The following is an 18,754-nucleotide window of genomic DNA, read 5'->3' on the forward strand; positions in this document are numbered from 1 at the left end:
ACACTCTAGTGACATTAAATCTGATTGGTCGGAAAAAGAGAGGGGCATAGATAACAGGCTTATCACTGGGTGACAAAGAGTGACACCAGAAACCGTTCTGGCCACTGGCCCAGCTGGGCTTCACTGCACCAGCTCCTGACTGACTGCTCCCATGGCTCGGGTCTTTTTGGCCCTGTAGCCACCAGCAACCCTGACAGTTGAACTGTGCTTCAAAGTCATTTTAAAATTAAGCTATAACAGACAAATGACTAAACCATTCAAGCAGTGATGGCTTACAATCTGTCTTACACACACATATACACACACACTCACAGGCAAACACACATTTGTGTGGCGTTAATCATTCCCAAGTGGCTGATAAAACAGAGACAGGTCATTAAGACTCGACAGTGTTCATAAACTGTACTTTATTAACTGTCCTCTTCCTTCTCCCACTCTCACACACAGTCACAAATTATTTTGCTTTTTCAAAAAGGCACTAGTTCATTGCTTCTTTAAACCACTGCCATTTTTTAAACGTTCTGCTCTACGCATCACCAACCATCTACCATCTCTCCATACATTCTTTCCTTTCCCTCCATCTCTCTCTGGTGAGAGGGTTGACAGTTAATTGGGAGTATGTTTTAATGAGCTGGCTCTGAGATTCTATCTTCTCCTTTCATTAGGAGGGGAGGACAGGGGAACCAGTGTGAAGAAAGTAAAGCAGGAGTGAGAGAGAGTAAGGAAGGGAAGGAATGAAAGGAAAAGAAGAAAAGTGAGTCAATCGAGAACATCTAGAAGTTTTTATTAACTGTTATGGAGAGCACAGCTCTCTCTCTCTCTCTCTCTCTGTGTGTGTGTGTGTTGTGTGTGTGTGTGTGTGTGTTTGTTTATTTGTTAATGAGCTAATCAATACCAGAGGTGTGTAAGCTCAGCAGTGGCTCTGCTTTGGGAGATTACTTACAGAGACACACAACTTGTACGACTTGTTTGTCTACAATATTCCTCCTCTTGTTTTTTTTGTTTTTTTTTTACCTGGTCTAACTCAACTAAAGTTGCTGAACTAAAGTTTCTCAGGAACAAATTACAACAACACAAACATCATAGGTCAGTTCTCAAGTGTTTCATTTGAGCTGCTGCATGTCTCTTGCCAGCATTATTGTGTGATGCAGATAAAGTACTATTTTTTAAAACCTTAAAGGAATTAAAAGAAAAAAAAAACCTTGTTATTTCTTGGGTCTGAGGCAATTAAATCACCGTCTATGCATTAAAAAACTGCTAATAATGTCTCTATCCTTATATTGTCAGACTGGCTTTTTGGACTTTGTGTTTAACTGAATCTTTAAATGGGCAAATGTTAATATTGTAAAATGCAAGCCGTGCCTCCCCCTCCATGAAACTTCTGGAAGAAAAATGTTCAAATAACTCACTTGCTCTCACAGCTAAGGTGTTTATCTCACTGATTAGCAGAGCCTCATAAATACCTAATCACTGATGCTAATCAGCCCTCTCACCTAGGGGTGAGCTAAAAATATAAATTACACACATGCTCAATTTATGCTAATGCACACAAACATTTTCTGCACACTTTCCCTATCAAAATAATTCTGGCATCACAGCCATTTTAACATAATATTGCATTAATCCATTATTAATTGACAAACAGAGTTTCTCCACATAAGTAGCTTTTGCACTGCACTGGTTCTTCTTTGCAACACTATCAAAGAACCACACAGTTACAGTCGACTGACACTCACAACTTTTGATCTTCCATATCTCAAAGATTGGCTGTTAACAGAAATGTGGAGTTGAGTTTTTGACTTTATTCTGTAAATCTGATCAAAACAACAACATAGAAATGCCAACGTTCCTTTTAACTTTGAAGTGTATAAATTATCAAAAAGTATTTTATGATGTTGTGGAAGTGTGCATCTTGATTGACCAGATGACACACTTAATGTAACAATAAAATAAATGAGAAAAGACTAAGACGTCTATACATTTACCAGGGTTGAACCAGATTCTGAATTTTGTCCATTGCATCAGTTTTTATCTGTTGGATATGAAAATGTCAAGATTCCATGTTGTTTTTCATACAGATACAACTTGACATTCTGGTCATAGCCCAGTTATGAAATCCTAGTGCACTGCGAGGTGGACAGTAACTGTAACATTTCTTACGTCAACTAGCTATGTTAGCGCTAATCTCAAAGAATAACTTAAGCATTGCATGTATTCCATTAGACCTCCCAAGATACTGTCTTCATGAAGCTTGTAAAAGATGTTGGACGTTAAGAGATGTGTTAACTTGTACTACAGAGGAATTCACATGGATTGGGAGTTCGAGTACATCGACAAGGGGGAAATATGCACTGAGCTGAAATAATCAGTCAATTAATAGACTAGCTATCTGAAAGAAAATCATGTGGCATTATCTTCTCATATATTCTCTGTATATCTTTGGGTTTTGGACTGTTAGTCGGACAAAACAAGACATTTAAAGACATTTTTTTGACATTTGATTGAGCAAAAGACCAGTCTACTAATTGAGGGAATAAGGTTGAAGCTTCAAGCAACATATTTTCTCTCAAGCTTAAGCATACATTTGCCAAAAGTTATGCTCAGATAAGTATTGTTTTATTATCCTTTTTTAACAAAAACCCTCAAATAGCATTTGACTGTGCTGAGGCTTTCCACAGGAAAATGGGGGGAAAGTAGTTGAAATAACAACATCTGAGCCAAGTTACTGACAAGGGCTGAATAAACAAAACATTTCTTGCAGTCATAATTACCACCATCATGCTGTCTTCTCTACCATCCCCGTTGAGACTCATGCTGGACTGAATGACTGAGAGACCAAAAAAAGTGTCTGACAACTTAACTTGAAACATTTAAATTACCAAATTAAAGCAACTTTAAAGGGCTGAAAATTAAATTTGAATACAGAGTGAGGAAATCATTTGAATGAGAGTGCGACATAATGAATGGGTGAGAAAAGAGAGAGAGAGAGAGAGAGAGAGAGAGAGGGAACGTGACAGCTGCAGGTTAAACAGCTTACACCATAGGAGGGGGATTTGGGTGCCTCTGCTAGAGGGGGATATTAGCAGGATTATCTGGCAACCCTGTTGCTGAGGTGAATAACATTAGAATCCTATTTGTAAAGACTTCTATGCTTCCTGTCCAAAATCCCCCATTTTCTCTCCACTTACTCCTGCTTCATCCTACAATTAGTCCACTTTATATTCTCATAACCCAGATTACACTCACACACAGGATTTAAGAGCATGTTATGCATGTTATGTATATTGTATTCATGTGTATGTGCTCCTTTAAGTGTGGGTGCTCCCTCTATGTGAGTGTGTGTGCACGGTGTGAGTGTCTTATTCCATTAGTAGTACAGGCCTCTGTGCTCCCATAGGCCACCAGGCGTGTGTGTCATACACACTCAGACAGTGAAGAACACCCTGAATACTAATACTGGAGGTGTTAGCATCTGTTTTGTGTGTGTATGTGTGTGTGTCTTCGTACATCTGTATGCATGTGCACCCAACAGAGTGGGGTGGTGGGGTGGGAGGTGCTGTGTGGTGAAGTGTGATGTGACAGAACGTGTTGAGATTGGAGGAAGTATGTGTGCATTTGAGTGTGACAGTGCGCACTATGAGGGTATTACGACTGTGTGTGTCCGTGTGTGCATACGTGTGTGTTCTATGGATGCAGTCTGAGGTTAATAAATATTGACAGTGAATTATCTCTTCTGGCAGGGTCGCAGGTGGGTTCGATGGAGCAGATTGGACACACACCAGCAAGAAAAAAAAAATACACGTACACGCACATGCACATTCAAATCCTCATTGTTCCTTGTTCTCATGTTATTCTCTACTCCACCTGTATTCAAGTAAGTCCTTGAGCAAGGCAATGACCGGCCACAATCGTCTACCACTTGACCATAATAATTAGCCTGCCAAGATAATAAAGCTGCCTTCTACCTTGCCAGTATGGATTCTCCATGGTTTCCGTTCTAGCTAGAGGCTCCCTATCGTAACACAACACAGTGATTAGCTACTGCTACACACTCAGATCAGAGAGTAACAGAGAGGGAGTGGGGGGTGGGGGGGTTAAACAAGAGGAGAGAGATAAAGTATAGCAGGATAGGATGGAGAGAGGAGAGAGACGGAAAGAAAGAGACAAAGAGGTAAGTGTGAAGGAAGCACAACAGGATGTTTTCACTGTAAAGCTACTTAGGAAAAGGATTTGCTCAACAGCTAAGGGACAGACACAAACACAGTTTTTATTTAGCCCACTCAATGAGTGTATGGGGAGTGGTGATCGATTAATGCAGCCCAGCCCTGTGACATTGCCCAGTCATCACTCTCTTCCTCTCACACACACACACAACCATTCCTCCACAGATTCAATACACACCGCAGAGAGGAGAGTCTCTGTCGGTGTAGTGCTCCTCTCACTGCATGGCCGAGTTAGGCACAAAGCTATAACGTGGCGTAATGGTGCATAAACATGGATGTGGGAGGGATACAGTAAAAAGGGGGGAAAAACACTTTGCAAGGTCAAATTTGCACATCCTGAAGCATTTGTGTTAGAGCTCACTGAGACAGATATCAGCACTCACACAGATGCTACAGCCCGTAGGAATGTTGATGTTGACAGTGTTTCCCTTTTAAGTTCACACTTCTATGTTTATGATCATCTTGCATATTCTTACAGAAATATACACTGCCTGTGGCTCATAGCTACCTGCAACCTGACCTCTGATCTCAGCAAGTACATTGATAAAAATATATGTAAAAATGTATCAATAATATTGATTTCATTACATGAGACTGGATATCTGCAATTTTGTTGATGGCAATATTGTGTATTGTGATATGGTTTCAGTTTCTGGTCCTAATACGCTGTATCACAGTTCAATACGTATGTGAGCTTATTCATAACGTTTATTTCTTTCTTGTGTCTTTGAATGCATCAAAATTATAATGTCACATTATGTCGACATACAAGGTCAAAAATAGTGTGATATTAGACTGTATAAACATTACCCAGCCCTAAGTGTAAAGTATACATACCTTTTTGAAGAGCAAGGAGTCGTCCATGTGCTCTGCATACACTGACGTGAGCCTGTATTGGTTCTCAGTTGTGATATCTATCTGATAGCCAGTCAGGACGTAGCAGACTGTGCGGAATTCCTGGATTTTCCTCTGAAACACCTCCTTCAGCCTCTGGTTCCTGAGCTCAGAACTCTCCATCTGCTTACGTAAATCTGCCACACACAGAGAAGTTAGGAGAGAATATGTAAGTCAGATGTTTTCACGCTGGTCTAGAATTTGGTTGGTAGTTGTTGTTTTTGTAAAAAAAAAATATCACTCTTTATGTGCATGTGCAACTCAGGGAGTCCACTCTAAGATTCTGCTTCATGTGTAAGACTACTAGTATATGCTCAACTCACTAGCCTCATGCAGCATACAGTGTTTCCCAGTGTTTGAGAATTTACTTGTGGTGGTGGGTGGTGTGGCATGTGGGCGCTGTGCATGCATAGCAGAGACTCATGCAGTTTAGAGGAGGAGAATGTAACCCAGGTTATTTTTTGTAGCTACAATTTACTGATATTCCCTAAACATCTCATTTGCAGGTAGACTTTAGCTAGACAGCTGAACACAGTGAAGCCTATACTCCCCACTCAGTTGCTGCAGGGCATGCAACTCAGACAGTTAGTTTGAAAGGGTGAAATAAAGTGTTGTAATGCAAGTTGAAACCAAGTGATTTCACCCATATGGGCGGGTCTTAATATACCTGGGCGGGCCGCCCAAATAGATTAAATGCTGGCATAGATGAATGGCTTCATATCAAGTATACATTCCCTGCAGCACTCCATCTGCTCACTTAGGGTCTACAAAACACTATAATGCTCAGAGAGTGGTGGTGACTAAAGCAGTCAGCCACATATCATAGCTGGGAGCAGAGAGAAAATCATGGAGCAGAGAAGCAGAATGGGGCTTGACTTTAATTTGTTGAAAATCAATTTGCGATAATTACTTTAATTTGAAGGCTTGATTTGAGAAGCCAGAAAAATTAGGTCTGAGCAAAAATGAGTCATGACGGACAGAATTATTGACAATGTTATCACTGCAAGAAATGTTAAATGGGATACACATGCATTTGAGCCTGTGTGATTGTGCATGAATATTATGAAGCCTCAGAAACGGTGAAATGAGGGAGGAGAGCAGAACAACCACAAAAAGGCACACGTTTCCATTGTGTTACTGTCAGCACTTACTGAAAAACTTTAATGGGTTTGTGTATGTGTTATTAACACATCTGACCAAAGTGTCAGACGCCTCAGGCAAACTATTATCTGCAGAGTGAAGCAGAGTCTCCACTGATGCTGGCAGTCATTGACAGTCAACGTCATTTGATTGCTATTTCTATGATTTCAGCCAAAAAATGGAGTTCAGTTTGGAAGCTTTTATCTGAACCCAAACATCTTTAGTGGAAGTGCATTTCTCCACCCTTTTCAAAAGGTCTGCATTCAAAAGTGGACAGATTGCTCTACTTATTCTCTAAGATTGCTGTACTTAAATAGTAGTGAGTATCAAGGTGTAAATTCAGGCAAATTGTTCTCTTCACTAAATCAGCAATTGTCCCCAGTCTTGTTCCTGCTACTTACATCACAGAAAATGCCTTTTCTAACCCTTTCTCGATTCTGTCAAAGTTACATTTTAGGAAAGTGTTTTAAAAAAAACATGGGTAAGAAAGAAAAACAATTTCACCAAGGCTAATGAATAAATAAAATGCTTATTTAAAACCCCTGAAAAGCTTAGTTTGCCTTGATTTTTCAAAGTGAAAGGCATTTCAGTTGCTTAAATGTACATCTTCTTTGATAAGAATTATACTTTTAACCAGTCACAACTTCTCCAGTCTCTTGTGCAATCATAGACACACAGACACATGCGCACACACACCTTTTATATACTTTCAAGAGTATTTAATAAAAACAGTGGTACATTTTCATAGCCCAGGCTTCTAACCCTGCTATGATTGATAATTATTTCTACCCATCACTCTTCTTTTCATACATCTTAGCCCATTACATTTTTATCTGTCATTATTAAACAAGTAGATGGCTAGAAAGTATAAATTTAAGAGTCTGTCAGTGTTTCTGTCTGTGAGCCTGTCTGTCTCCTGGGTGACTGGGCTCCTCTGGAGTGTCAGTCAGTGCTGATAAATACTGTTTCAAGACTTCGGGATTGTGACAAAACTGTCACTCTGTGACAGCTATCAAACTGCCCTGAAAAACGACTGCTAATTCTCAAGTGACAGCATGAAGTAGACGCTGCTGAAATTTAATGTAACATGCAGACAAATAGACATGTACACAGGGACATGGAGTGTTATTGCATCTGCATTCGCAAAGATGAATGTGTAAATACATGCCAACCTGTGTGTTGAGCTGCTAAATCAAAAATATTCGCAGTTAGAAGACCCAACTGTCAAATTTTGAGAAAGTTAGTTACTTCTGACTTTTGCCCTTAATTGGTCTCTACGGGTCTGGGTGCACAGTCTCATGAAAGCTGTCAAGAAGCTGAGGGAGCTTCTTGTTTATATATTTTTGCCTGCTTATTTTTCAACTTGAACAGCTCCCGAAGTTTGCATTTGTATCCATTTAACTGGATGCAACAATCCAAAAAGTATGTTGTTGGTTTAACAATAAAGAACAGCAGAAGTTTACTAAATGTATGGCCTGGCAAGAGTCATCTGTAAATGGTACAGTTTACTCTCTGGATAAATCATGGACAATGACAAAATGGTTTACTGAAATAAAATGAAGCCCCACAGCAGGAAGACAGAAGAACTGAGTGTTCAAATCCCAATATGTTCAGTAATGTTTTCAATTCCAACTGCAAAGTAACCCTCAGGATGCTTCCAAGAAGGAGCAAAAAAAAAAAAAAAAAACCTTCATTCACAAAATGCAGCCATGTGTAAAGCCTGGAACAGCACTTAATAACAATAGCTCAATTCATCGGTTTAATTTAATATTTAAAAAATGCTTGATGAGTATAATGAAGATTCTGTGCAAATGAGTCATATCAAAGAGTAAATGCTGTCACTTTAATCCTCAACATCATTCAAAATGTTTTTTGCCACTGTAACGGTTTAGAATCTCATTAAACCTAACTGTAAAGCACACTTAGCCCTAATGGTCTCTGGTAACACACTGCTCAACTATACACATATGGTGCCAAATCAAAAAATACAAGACTGTATATTTCCAAGCGTTTGCCTGCCTGTGATTACAAATATTTTTGTGAACCACAGTTTAGACTAAAGGAAATCAGGTATCATAATCACAGACTCAAAAAGCCACACTGTAGTTACAAGTTAATTCCTACACTGAGCACTTTGTTTTGCAAGAGATAACCTTCAAAAAGGGTCATTTTGAATTTGTAACTTCTAGACAGCACAAAAAATCACCACTACCATTACCAACAGTGGAATTTATAACAAATTTAGTCATATATGTATAGTACAAGGAATAAAATTTTTATGCATAACCAATGTCTTAGACATTCAAATTATGCAGTTCATCTTTGATACTGTTCCAGACATTCTACTGTACTGACAGTACTGGTCTGAAGATAAGAACAGATATCACAAGCTAGGTCTGCATTATCTGCTCGAGTTTAAATTGAGCACACTGGTAAGAAACTCAATCATCATTTCACCTGGACAAAAAAGGTACAAGAAAAGAATGAGTCAGGAACAGACAGGCAACATTTAAAGGCCAGGGAAAATGAAAGAAGACAAAAGTGAAAGGAAGTGTAAAAAATAAAACCAAGGGTGGCAGGTGTAAGAGGCGAGAGAGATGAGATGTGAGAGTGAGAGAGAGAGTGAGAGAGAGAGAGAGAGAGAGAGAGAGAGAGAGAGAGAGCGCATTGGTGCTCAGAAGACAAATTACTTAACACACTTCCAGCAATGAAGTGCCCTGAGCTCCAATTAAATATTTAACCCTGTCATAACTACACGTCTTCCCTCCAACCGTCTGTCATACACTCACACCTAGGAGGACACAGACCTCATTGGCCTTAAATATCAATTAAGCTATTTTCTGCTTACTTTGGTTTAGGAATGCAGCCACCAGAGGGAGTAACTTAACAGTTTCTCTCATCTCATTTTTATACATTAGTCTGGCAAAAGTGAAGTGCTTATTTAGGCAGAAATATTACATGGGAAAAGCGAAGAGAAAACCTTTCAGAGACAACAGAACTACGTTAAAGAAACGCAGTGAAGAAATTCAAAAAGTAGAAAAACATCAAATTACTTCCATAATGCAAACTATGAAAGCCTGCAGCAAATTCAGCCTGTTCAAACATAATGCAAAACAGCTTATCCACTCATATTTAACACAGTATGTATATTACGTTACATTTCGAGCTTAGTGCTATAGAATGAAAACTAGCTGTAGCTCATTACAGCTCAAATCGAGTCCCATTATGTGCATGTACTTTCTGTGTCCCACATTAATGCATTCTGTGTTGGTAAAGATTTATGTCAACTATAATATTTGCTCTGCCGCTAAACTCATGTTCAGCTCCATAAAAAAATTAACGGTAATGGAAATGTGATGGACAATGGAAAAGTCAGTGCACGTGCCCAACCCTATTTTATTTATTATGAGGCTATTACAAGCTAATGTGCTAATTTCATACAAGGGAATCTGTGAATGTGTGTATGTGTTGTGGATCTTACCTAGAATCTCTTTTGATGGTGGCAAACTGAGGCCGAGGCTGGAGCTGTGCATGCTGGAGTCATCTTGAGAATGGACTAGAGATCCACCATCCTGCAGCGAGCGCACAAGTTCCCTGAGATGTGTCACTTCCTCCCGAAGAGCCTCCACTTCCTGCTGGCGCTGTTGCTTGGCAACAGCAGTGGGGTTCATTTTGAGGTGAAGAACTCTGGTTTTGACTGGATCATAGTCCCCCTGAGACAAGAAAGAGACAAAGACAAAGATTAGATGTCCATCAATTGTACAGTTTTTCTTCTGAGATCTTGAGTGGATTCAAGATACAATCTTCACATCCAAACTCAAACTCACTGAGGATTCATTTCATTACCCTAATTTTTTATTCTTATTTGAAACACCAAAAGCATGCACCTCAGTTGAACCAATGTCTTCTTCCTACTTTTAACACTTTCCCCATTTGTTGTGCAAATGTGTTTCTTTAAGGACAAGACTCTGAGGACACTCTAACATCTCCGTCAGTTTCCTGGCAATGTCAACATCATGCTAACAAGACTGAGCGGAGTCACTGTGCCCGACCAAGAACTATTTGGTGAATAACCCACCATGAAACCACAAATACATATACCTCTTTGTATATGTATACAAATATATATACAAAGAGGTACAGATCTAATCTAATTATTTCTATAAAAATTTGGAGTGCTTTGGGAATATGATCAAAACCACTGTAGATTCATTTCTGTTAATAAACTCATTCATTGTATCAGCTGTACATGACTGCACAAAGTCTGTCTTTGTTCAGCTCTCACTGTGTGTTGGATTGAGATCCATCTTCACTGGCATTAAATCTACAGTGTGTAGCTTTTTGCTAATATTTTATTAGTTGAAATATGCTCCATAAAATCTTAATGTGGAGAGGTGCTGTCAAATGGCTTCTGTGAAGATGTGGCTATGACTGACACTCAGACTTGTGAGCTCCAGACTCCTGTAACAGTGTAGGTGAAGGTCTGCGTGGAAAGCAACAGAGCAGGAGAGAAGGAGAAGTGTCGAGACTCATGCTAGTACTAGCTTGTTTTCCAATAACGTGCATATTGTAGCTTTATAGGATGACAACAGTATAGAACAGTTAGATCATGTTGTCAATTTAGGCCTGTCTGGTCTTGTATGGATGAAAAATAACACAGGGCTACAACTGGTATCCAGTCTCTCTGTCCTTCCCCATGGACCTTTTTCCCACTATTGATCAAGTAAACAGCATTTCAAGTTTACAGATATAATAACTCCAAGTCCTATAGAATATGCATACTGCACAAGTCTACAACATATGAAAAACCAGGTACTTCTGAACACAAGCTGAAATCATTCATTGTGCTGATGCACTTCTGTGAAGTGTGTGGTAAAAACAAGAACTTGACAGAAGGACAACAGGTGTTTTATGGAAACCATAAGGGTGTGTGCTGACTGTGATTCAGAGGAATAAATGGGGAGGAGATGAGAGGTGAAGTGCATGCACAAAAGTGCTTTCCAAGAAATGAGTCTATGCTTGCAGTCACAATGAGGACAGAAAACTTGTCCATTTTAAATACTGCACACTTTGCACCCATTCATCATTTAACTGTGTATTTTTCTTCTTCCATTATGTCTGTTCAAGTGCTGCTGAAGAGTTTGAGTGTAATAAATATCCATGTCCCATGCTTGGCACTATTAGATTTCAGATAGTGAAACAGATTGGATTTTTTCGATGAAAAAAAATGTAATCTCAGGTGTTGTATGATGTACTTCAGGTTACTTTATTGCAGCAATTGTGTAGTTTATAGATATCAAAAAGTCTGATCTGTCTTGGTTATGTGATAAAGCAACACCTAAAAAGTCAATGTACAAAAGTATACACATCCAGCTACAGTAAGATTATTTTCTTATCCATTTTGGCAGGGAAACAATACAACAACAGTCCATACATTCACTCATACTTATAATTAATGCAACTTCAGCGCATTTTAGTACATTCATTTTTTAGAAATATACCATATATACAAATGCATAACACAAGTATGGTTTCCATCCAAATGCAAATACCGTCCCAATTTTCTGTAAAGCAGCAAAAGACACTGATTGATGCTCATTTCCATCCACTATCATTATGTGTGTATTAGGAGTTAAGTGTATTGAGATAAACAGCTGGTTCAGGTTCTATTAAATCATTACAGACAAAGAAGGCAAAACAAGATGATGCAATTAAGACACCAAAAGAGACAAACAAGTCACATGCTTCATGTACATCATGATTTATCAGCCAAGTTTGTCTTCATTTTGTTTTTATCGACACACAAACTTTTGCACCTCAGCCAAGCATAAAAACTTTTTTGTAATATCTGACATCTAATTTCCGCTTTGTCCTGCACAAACTAAAAACGTGCATTAAAAACAGGTGGAATGCACAGACAGATATGAGATATGAGAACATCAACAGGTTATTTCGAGAATTTAACAAATCACTATGTGCTTATATTTAGATTAATCTTAGATTTATCTAAATGGTGATGCCAACGTTGCATGAATGAAGCAAGTCTGCCGCTAAATGCTTGTGTAGGAGACAGGAAATTTCAAATTCAAATAGGTCGCTTTATTTTCAACTTTCTATATCTACAGATATTTCTTTTCTGTGTAACCTATGACTGCTCTGTTTCACCTAGCCTGCCAAAATCTTCTCTACAGAGGATACAGGATAATACAGTGAAGTTATGAGCACCGGACTGCCTACCTCCTTTATTTCCCAGAGTACTCTCTTTGCACTGATACACTGTATGCACCACATGAAGTAAGAGTGGTGAACAGAGCTTTCTTGTCTTTTAATGTAAACAGAACTGTCAAGAGTAGGACTGAAAAGCCTCTTAGTTAGCCAACTTAAATAATTTCACTTTGACGCATCAAGATGAACAAATCTGATATATAACGCCATAATAAATATGCAAGTGATTAAATATTTTTACTAAATGTTTCATGATTTAACAAATGTTTATAAACACTGCCAAAACACTGGCATTCTTAAAGTTTAGGTAGCAGCATATCTATCAAACAGAGTAACACAAAATTACATAACATATAATGTTCATCAAATACAGATAAATATTAGCAACGTGAGAACACTCTGAATTGAAAGCAAATACTAAAACAAAAATGATTTCCATAAAAGAAAATTTCCTTCTTTTCTTACTTTGTTTCCTTCTGACTCTGTAAGGTCTGGGTAAATGAGCTTAGCTAATGCCAATATAAGGGAAACACACAAACAGGGACATGAACACACACACACACACACACACACACACACACAACATGCGCACACACCAATCTGAGCTCTTGATTACTGGCTAAATTAGATTCAATATGCCCCCAAGCGACGGTTGCCAAATAAACTAGAGGCGTGGGGGAGAGCAGGAGGCAGACGAGGAGAAAGGGGATATGAAGATGGGAAATGGTGAAGGACATAGGTAAAGAACATGGTGAAAACAAAGGGTGAATGGGCTATCATTGCCTTCAGCGTAGGGAAAAAGCATCATGGATGGAGGGGGAAAAAAAGCCTCATACGCTTATAAATAACACTTTGTATAATTTAAGAGGAACAGAGGGATTGAGCTTTCCAACATGAGGAGCAGAGAATGTGCGTATTTATATCAAACTATTTCAACTGGACCGCACACACGTCACAGCCAAATAAAGTCCTGGTTTATTTTCTTCCTGAGTAAATCTTTTGAAGTTCTACATCTGTGTATGGAGAGTTTATTCAAGGATGCGTCTGTATGTGTGCTGTGATAAACAACGAGAGAGAGTGGAAGGGGAGAGCCAGATAGTGTGAGACAGATATGTAGATTAGAGCTGTAAACCCAGCACAAAACGCAGCCAACAGCTACATTCTGTCAAAAAGTGAAAACTCTTTCAAACATACTTCTTTAAAATTAGGTCAAGCTAACGAAAATTAAAATGATTTGGCCGTGGTATTCATATTTCACTTTCTGGATGCCTGGACTGAGCAGAGGGGCAAAGTTTTAATTGACTGCTCAACAGCAAAAACAAAGGAAATGTATTTCTCCATTTCAGAGTAAGCCAGGAAACAGCATAATCATTTTTTAATTGAACCCTCAGCACAAATTGAATTGAAAAGAGAATATGGAAAAGATCCATCAATTTTACCTTGTGTGCAGAAAACGTATTAATTGAATCAGAACTGAATAAGTACAATATGTATGAAATAAAAAAAAAAAATGAAACCTTAAGAGTCTCACAAACAGGGATGGTAATCTATAAAATGCAGAAAGGTATAATAACCTTCAATTGCACATGTATGTCTGCATTTGTGAAGAAAAAGTGGTGCATAGTGTGGTCATAAATTATAATTTAGTTCACTGCTGCAACAACAGAGAAATGCTAAATTACCTGAGTTTCAAAGTGGATGTAAGCAAACTGCTTAATATTACAGTATTTCACTTGGCCTATTTGTGTGTGTGTGTGTGTGTGTGTGTGTTTACATGCACATATACAGCCTACTCTTTAACACAGTATTTACAGTGCAGCAAGGTGGAGTGCCATTCTAAGCGCCTGAGGCTACATATCTCTTATTCATAGAACAACAATAACAACACATCTAATACCAGGGAGCAGAGTCTGTTTTAAAAAGAGGCAAGAAAAGAGAGCAACAGAGCAAGAGATCAAGAGTATTGGGGGCGGGGGGGAGAGAGAGAGAGAGTATGGGGAGGGAGGGGGATCACAGTCCAGGGAACAATGTCTGTTTTTAACACAGCTGAACAAATCGCTCTGAAACATCCACTTATATACTCAACACAGCACCGACCACAGGGGACACATGAGTCACTAATGGAACAGGTGACACACTAATGGTGAGTGAGTGTATGTGTGTGAGAGCAGAGGAGTACTATCAAAAAATAACAAGGAAAAAAAAACGCACATACACGCACACACCCTTAATCCACATGAACTGATAAAGCAAGGTTGAATGAAGAGACAGAGGATGACACTGGAGCAGCGAACCTCTTTCACTGAGTCATATTACCAAAAACAGATTGGAGTTCATTTCTTGGCTTGGCTTTTTTTTTTTTTAGCCTCTCCGCCTTTACAGAATGTCTACATCTGGCCTGAAGAATTCACAGATGTGTTTAAAGGATCAGTTCACCAAAATTACAATTACATGGCATGGCTGAGCAGGCACTGTATTCCTATCCATAAGGCAATAACAGACCCATGGATTAATCTGGGTAATGCTCAAGTGTTTTTTCCTGCATAGGTAAAATTTGATGGTGACCAGCTTGCTGCAGCACAGATGTCCTGAAAGAGAGTCACTTCAACAGCGCAGGCAGGTCCCTGGTGGAAGATAAAAAATTGGAGCCTGAAAGCTCAAGGTGGAGTTAGAAGTAGAGGTAATAGTGCAATAGTATCCACAATGCACTAAGAAAGTTTTGTTTGGGAACAGGCTTATCCCCATAAGGTTTAGTGTAGGACACAAATATCTGGTATCTTTTGATATGCTTATGATAAGGATATGTTGTTCTGAAGAGTAGTGCGAAGGCATCAAGATTCACAGGTCAGCATGAGCTGCTCAGATCTGGGACAAAGGCAGAAAAAAGCTGTAAGGTAACATTCAGATTCCCTGGTGTAGTGTTCACTCCATACAGGAAAGCTGCACAGACAGAGCTTTAATATCACTAACATGTCACCAAAGATGTCTCGCAGTATATCTTATAGCTTTACACCCTTATGTCTTCAGTTACTCTGACTGTAAGTAAGTAAGTGCTCCCAGAGCAATCACTGAATCCCAAAGAGGTGAGGGGTCAGAGTCGCTATCTCTTTTATATAATGGCAGATGAGCTTTTTAGACCATGTAGCATCAGAATCTCTGGTAGGCTATAGACAACCCTAGAGACCTGAGCCTCTAGAGTTGTCTCTGGATACACAAGAAGAGGCTGAGGTTGTTCTCAGAAAGCATGGAGGCAAGGTCTGCATAGCAGCAGAATCTGAGCTCCAAAATTTCCTCCTCACTTCTTAGTATCACATCTTTTTAACATGTATTTTTACACTAAAATGAATGCATATACTGCGTGTATTGTTGCCTCACTGTCTTGCCAATGTTGGATCTTGCAATGCTGCATACAAAGAAAAAAACTGCCATTGCATGCCATTCACACAAATTGTAAAACATAACACAAATACAAATTTCCTAGCTATTAACACCAACATCCAAAATCTCAATGCACGGTATCATGGCGGGAAAAGGAGGAAAAATTTGCATGTCCATCTAGGTGCTGATCAGAGCAGAAGCCAATAAATACCCTGAACTACTGCAGTCATTTGACCCACAAATTGGGTTCTACCCTTTCCCACTGAAGAAAAGTGTGTTAGCTAGTGTGATAGGGACTGCAGAGACAAGAGCATCAGATAAGTCGGTCACAGTGAACCATCTCACCTGTATGAAGCAAACATTAGAGTGATCCTTCTTGTGTCTTAGGGCTGGTACATGGCCTCCCATTTACTTGTTCTAGTTTACCAGCTACAAGACTGATGGGTTTTCTTCATTTTATAGCTGAACAGGGAATAGCTGTAATTTATATGTTAGAGAACTGATTATGACTTTAAAGGTTGTAAAGGGGAGATTTTGCAATATTCCACTGAGTATTTTCCAGTAAAGAAAATCCAGCCAAAAATCTCTCCTTTGGAGGTCTTGAAGTAAAAAGCAGAAAAATACTTATGTTCAGTCAAATGTGTTTCACCATAACTGTCATTACCGACATTTCCCTCTCAAATTGCATCTTACACTGAGCAGGCTAAAGGTGGATGAGGCACTCTTCTCTGACATCTTGAATCGTTTCACTGATTTACGGGACAAAAACTGAGCGGCACTGCCATCATCTTCTCTGCTCACAAGTCAGAAAGCTGTTTTCAGTTTTATATAGAAACGTCATGATTTTTTCTTCCTACCAGCGTACACAACACCCTGCATGCCAGAGCGTGATGAGAAGACACTGTGTCTGGTGGGAAAGGGGCTCAGTCAACAGTAACAACACTGGAATACAAGCTTCATGGTGATAAAGGGAAAGTTCTTATAAGTTTAAACTTCAAGAGAACTTCAGTACTGGGAAAGACTGATACTGATGGAAGAGACTGTGCCTTCTTGTTCTCAACTGCTGCTGCTGCCATCTTTCAGTTACCAATATCAAGATCAGACGGAGCTTAACTGGTGTGTTTTTTGGAAAACACCCATCCACAGTATACAACAGCCTCATGTATTTAAGGATTTTGCAGAGACCCGCTTCAGCTTTACACAATTTGGGCCTGTGACATAAATTCAAAACAATTCAAAAAGTGTTTAAAAAGAGGTAAAGGGAGTAAGGGGAAAAGACTGGACTACTTTATATGAGGAAATATTCTAATTTAAAAAGATATCTAGTATTTTTTGTTGAGAAGTCATTAGATTTCATTAGTAAGTAGTGGAGATGCACCAAGCTGATAAAAAGGATCAATATCAGACACCAGGCATATTTTAATGGATCTGTATTGATTAAAATGACATAGATCAAAATAGGATTCTTTTATTGAGCAATTCTGCTACTCTGCTCTGTGTTCTAACTCCTTTCCTTTAAATACATCCAGGCTCTACTGTGCAGCCTCTGCATTAGCCAGTGAAAATTAGCATGTGTGAATGTGAAAAATGACTTGGGCACAGCAGTGGGTTCACACACAGAGTGGAAAACTACACATATTAACTAAGTTCTGACACTGATAATCATTAGCAATACAGTGTAGAAAACATTCAGCTAGCAGCTTCTCATTTTTAGCTGAGCAATGCTTTCGCTGGTTAAATTGACAAACGTCAACTCAGCTTTTACTAATTAATGTTAATTCTGCAAGTCATTTGCTGAAAAGGTCTAAATTTAACTTGGCTGTTGCCGGTTTTTGTGCTCTCTGAAAGCCCCTGTCAGAAAATGTCTAAGATAGATCCTCCACTCTGTAACACCAATGTACAGTGTTTCTTTAGTTCCAGCAAAATCCAACAGAGTGAGACATCTTTTTTAGAAGATTGTGTCACATCACGGATAAGGTGTATAAGATTAAGTAGTCTACACCTGTTATTTTAGTGTGTCACATACACACATACACAACCTATTTAATCAAAATTTAAGTTACACAAATAAAAAGCATTGGATAGAACTTAGTATCTGCAAAAACCTGATTTTAAACTACTCAGAACGTGAGTGGGGTCAAAAACACTTCATCAGGACACCTAAGTGAGTAACAAGGTCTCTGACATTCTCATCAAAATTATGTGCATCTTGAACACCATTTTACTGCAGTTGTCAGTAAAATATAAGTATGGACAGGGTTCCCCAAAGGAAACTGGTTATCAAAGTGGTAAGTGTTCATGTCACAACGGATTGTTGTTTTGTTGTTGTGTTGGCTGGGCTGTCAACTGCTGGCAATTACCTGATCTGTCATCTGCTCAAAATTATAAAGAGCAAAATATCTTGGGACTACTTGCCACATTGCTATAAAACCCCATTCTCACTATGAACTTTATAGTCTTAGGGTCACTGCCGGAGGGGCAAAAAAAAGAAAGAAAAAATGTCCACATTGCTGTCTCAAAGGGATTGCATGCAGGCCTTTAACATTAAGATGTGTCTTAATTGCTTAAATTGTTAAACACTTACCACTTGATCAAACCTTTGTATAGGTAAAAGTGCAACAAAAATGCAAACCTTCATTTGATATCACTACTACAACAGATGCACAGCTTAAGACCTACATCAAGACTGGATAAAAGAAAAGCTTAGTTGGGCTACAAGCATGACATACATAATAAATATCAAAATATCAACAGCTTTTTCATCTAGCACTATGTCTCTTACCATCTGAAAACAATATCTAAACATAATGTTACTATGGAATGTATTATACACTTGCCTATATAAGCACATGCACAACAGAGAGACTACGTTGATGCAACCTCTTGCAACGGCA

The 18,754-nt window shown here is 38.9% G+C and overlaps 1 protein-coding gene across 13 annotated transcripts in view; it reads right to left on the reverse strand.

The window, feature by feature from the left end:
* Nucleotides 1–18,754, reverse strand: part of mad1l1 (mitotic arrest deficient 1 like 1) — an 87,282-nt gene that overhangs the window by 13,655 nt on the left and 54,873 nt on the right. For all 13 annotated transcript variants that reach the window (XM_051070507.1, XM_051070503.1, XM_051070501.1 and 10 more), the window contains exons 16-17: nucleotides 9,739–9,970; nucleotides 5,061–5,254 (exon numbers count right to left, since the gene is read on the reverse strand). In XM_051070507.1, the coding sequence (XP_050926464.1) occupies nucleotides 5,061–5,254; nucleotides 9,739–9,970 (426 nt within the window). The remainder of the gene's footprint in view (nucleotides 1–5,060; nucleotides 5,255–9,738; nucleotides 9,971–18,754) is intronic.

Source organism: Lates calcarifer, linkage group LG5, assembly GCF_001640805.2.
Source record: "Lates calcarifer isolate ASB-BC8 linkage group LG5, TLL_Latcal_v3, whole genome shotgun sequence".
NCBI lineage: Eukaryota > Metazoa > Chordata > Actinopteri > Centropomidae > Lates > Lates calcarifer.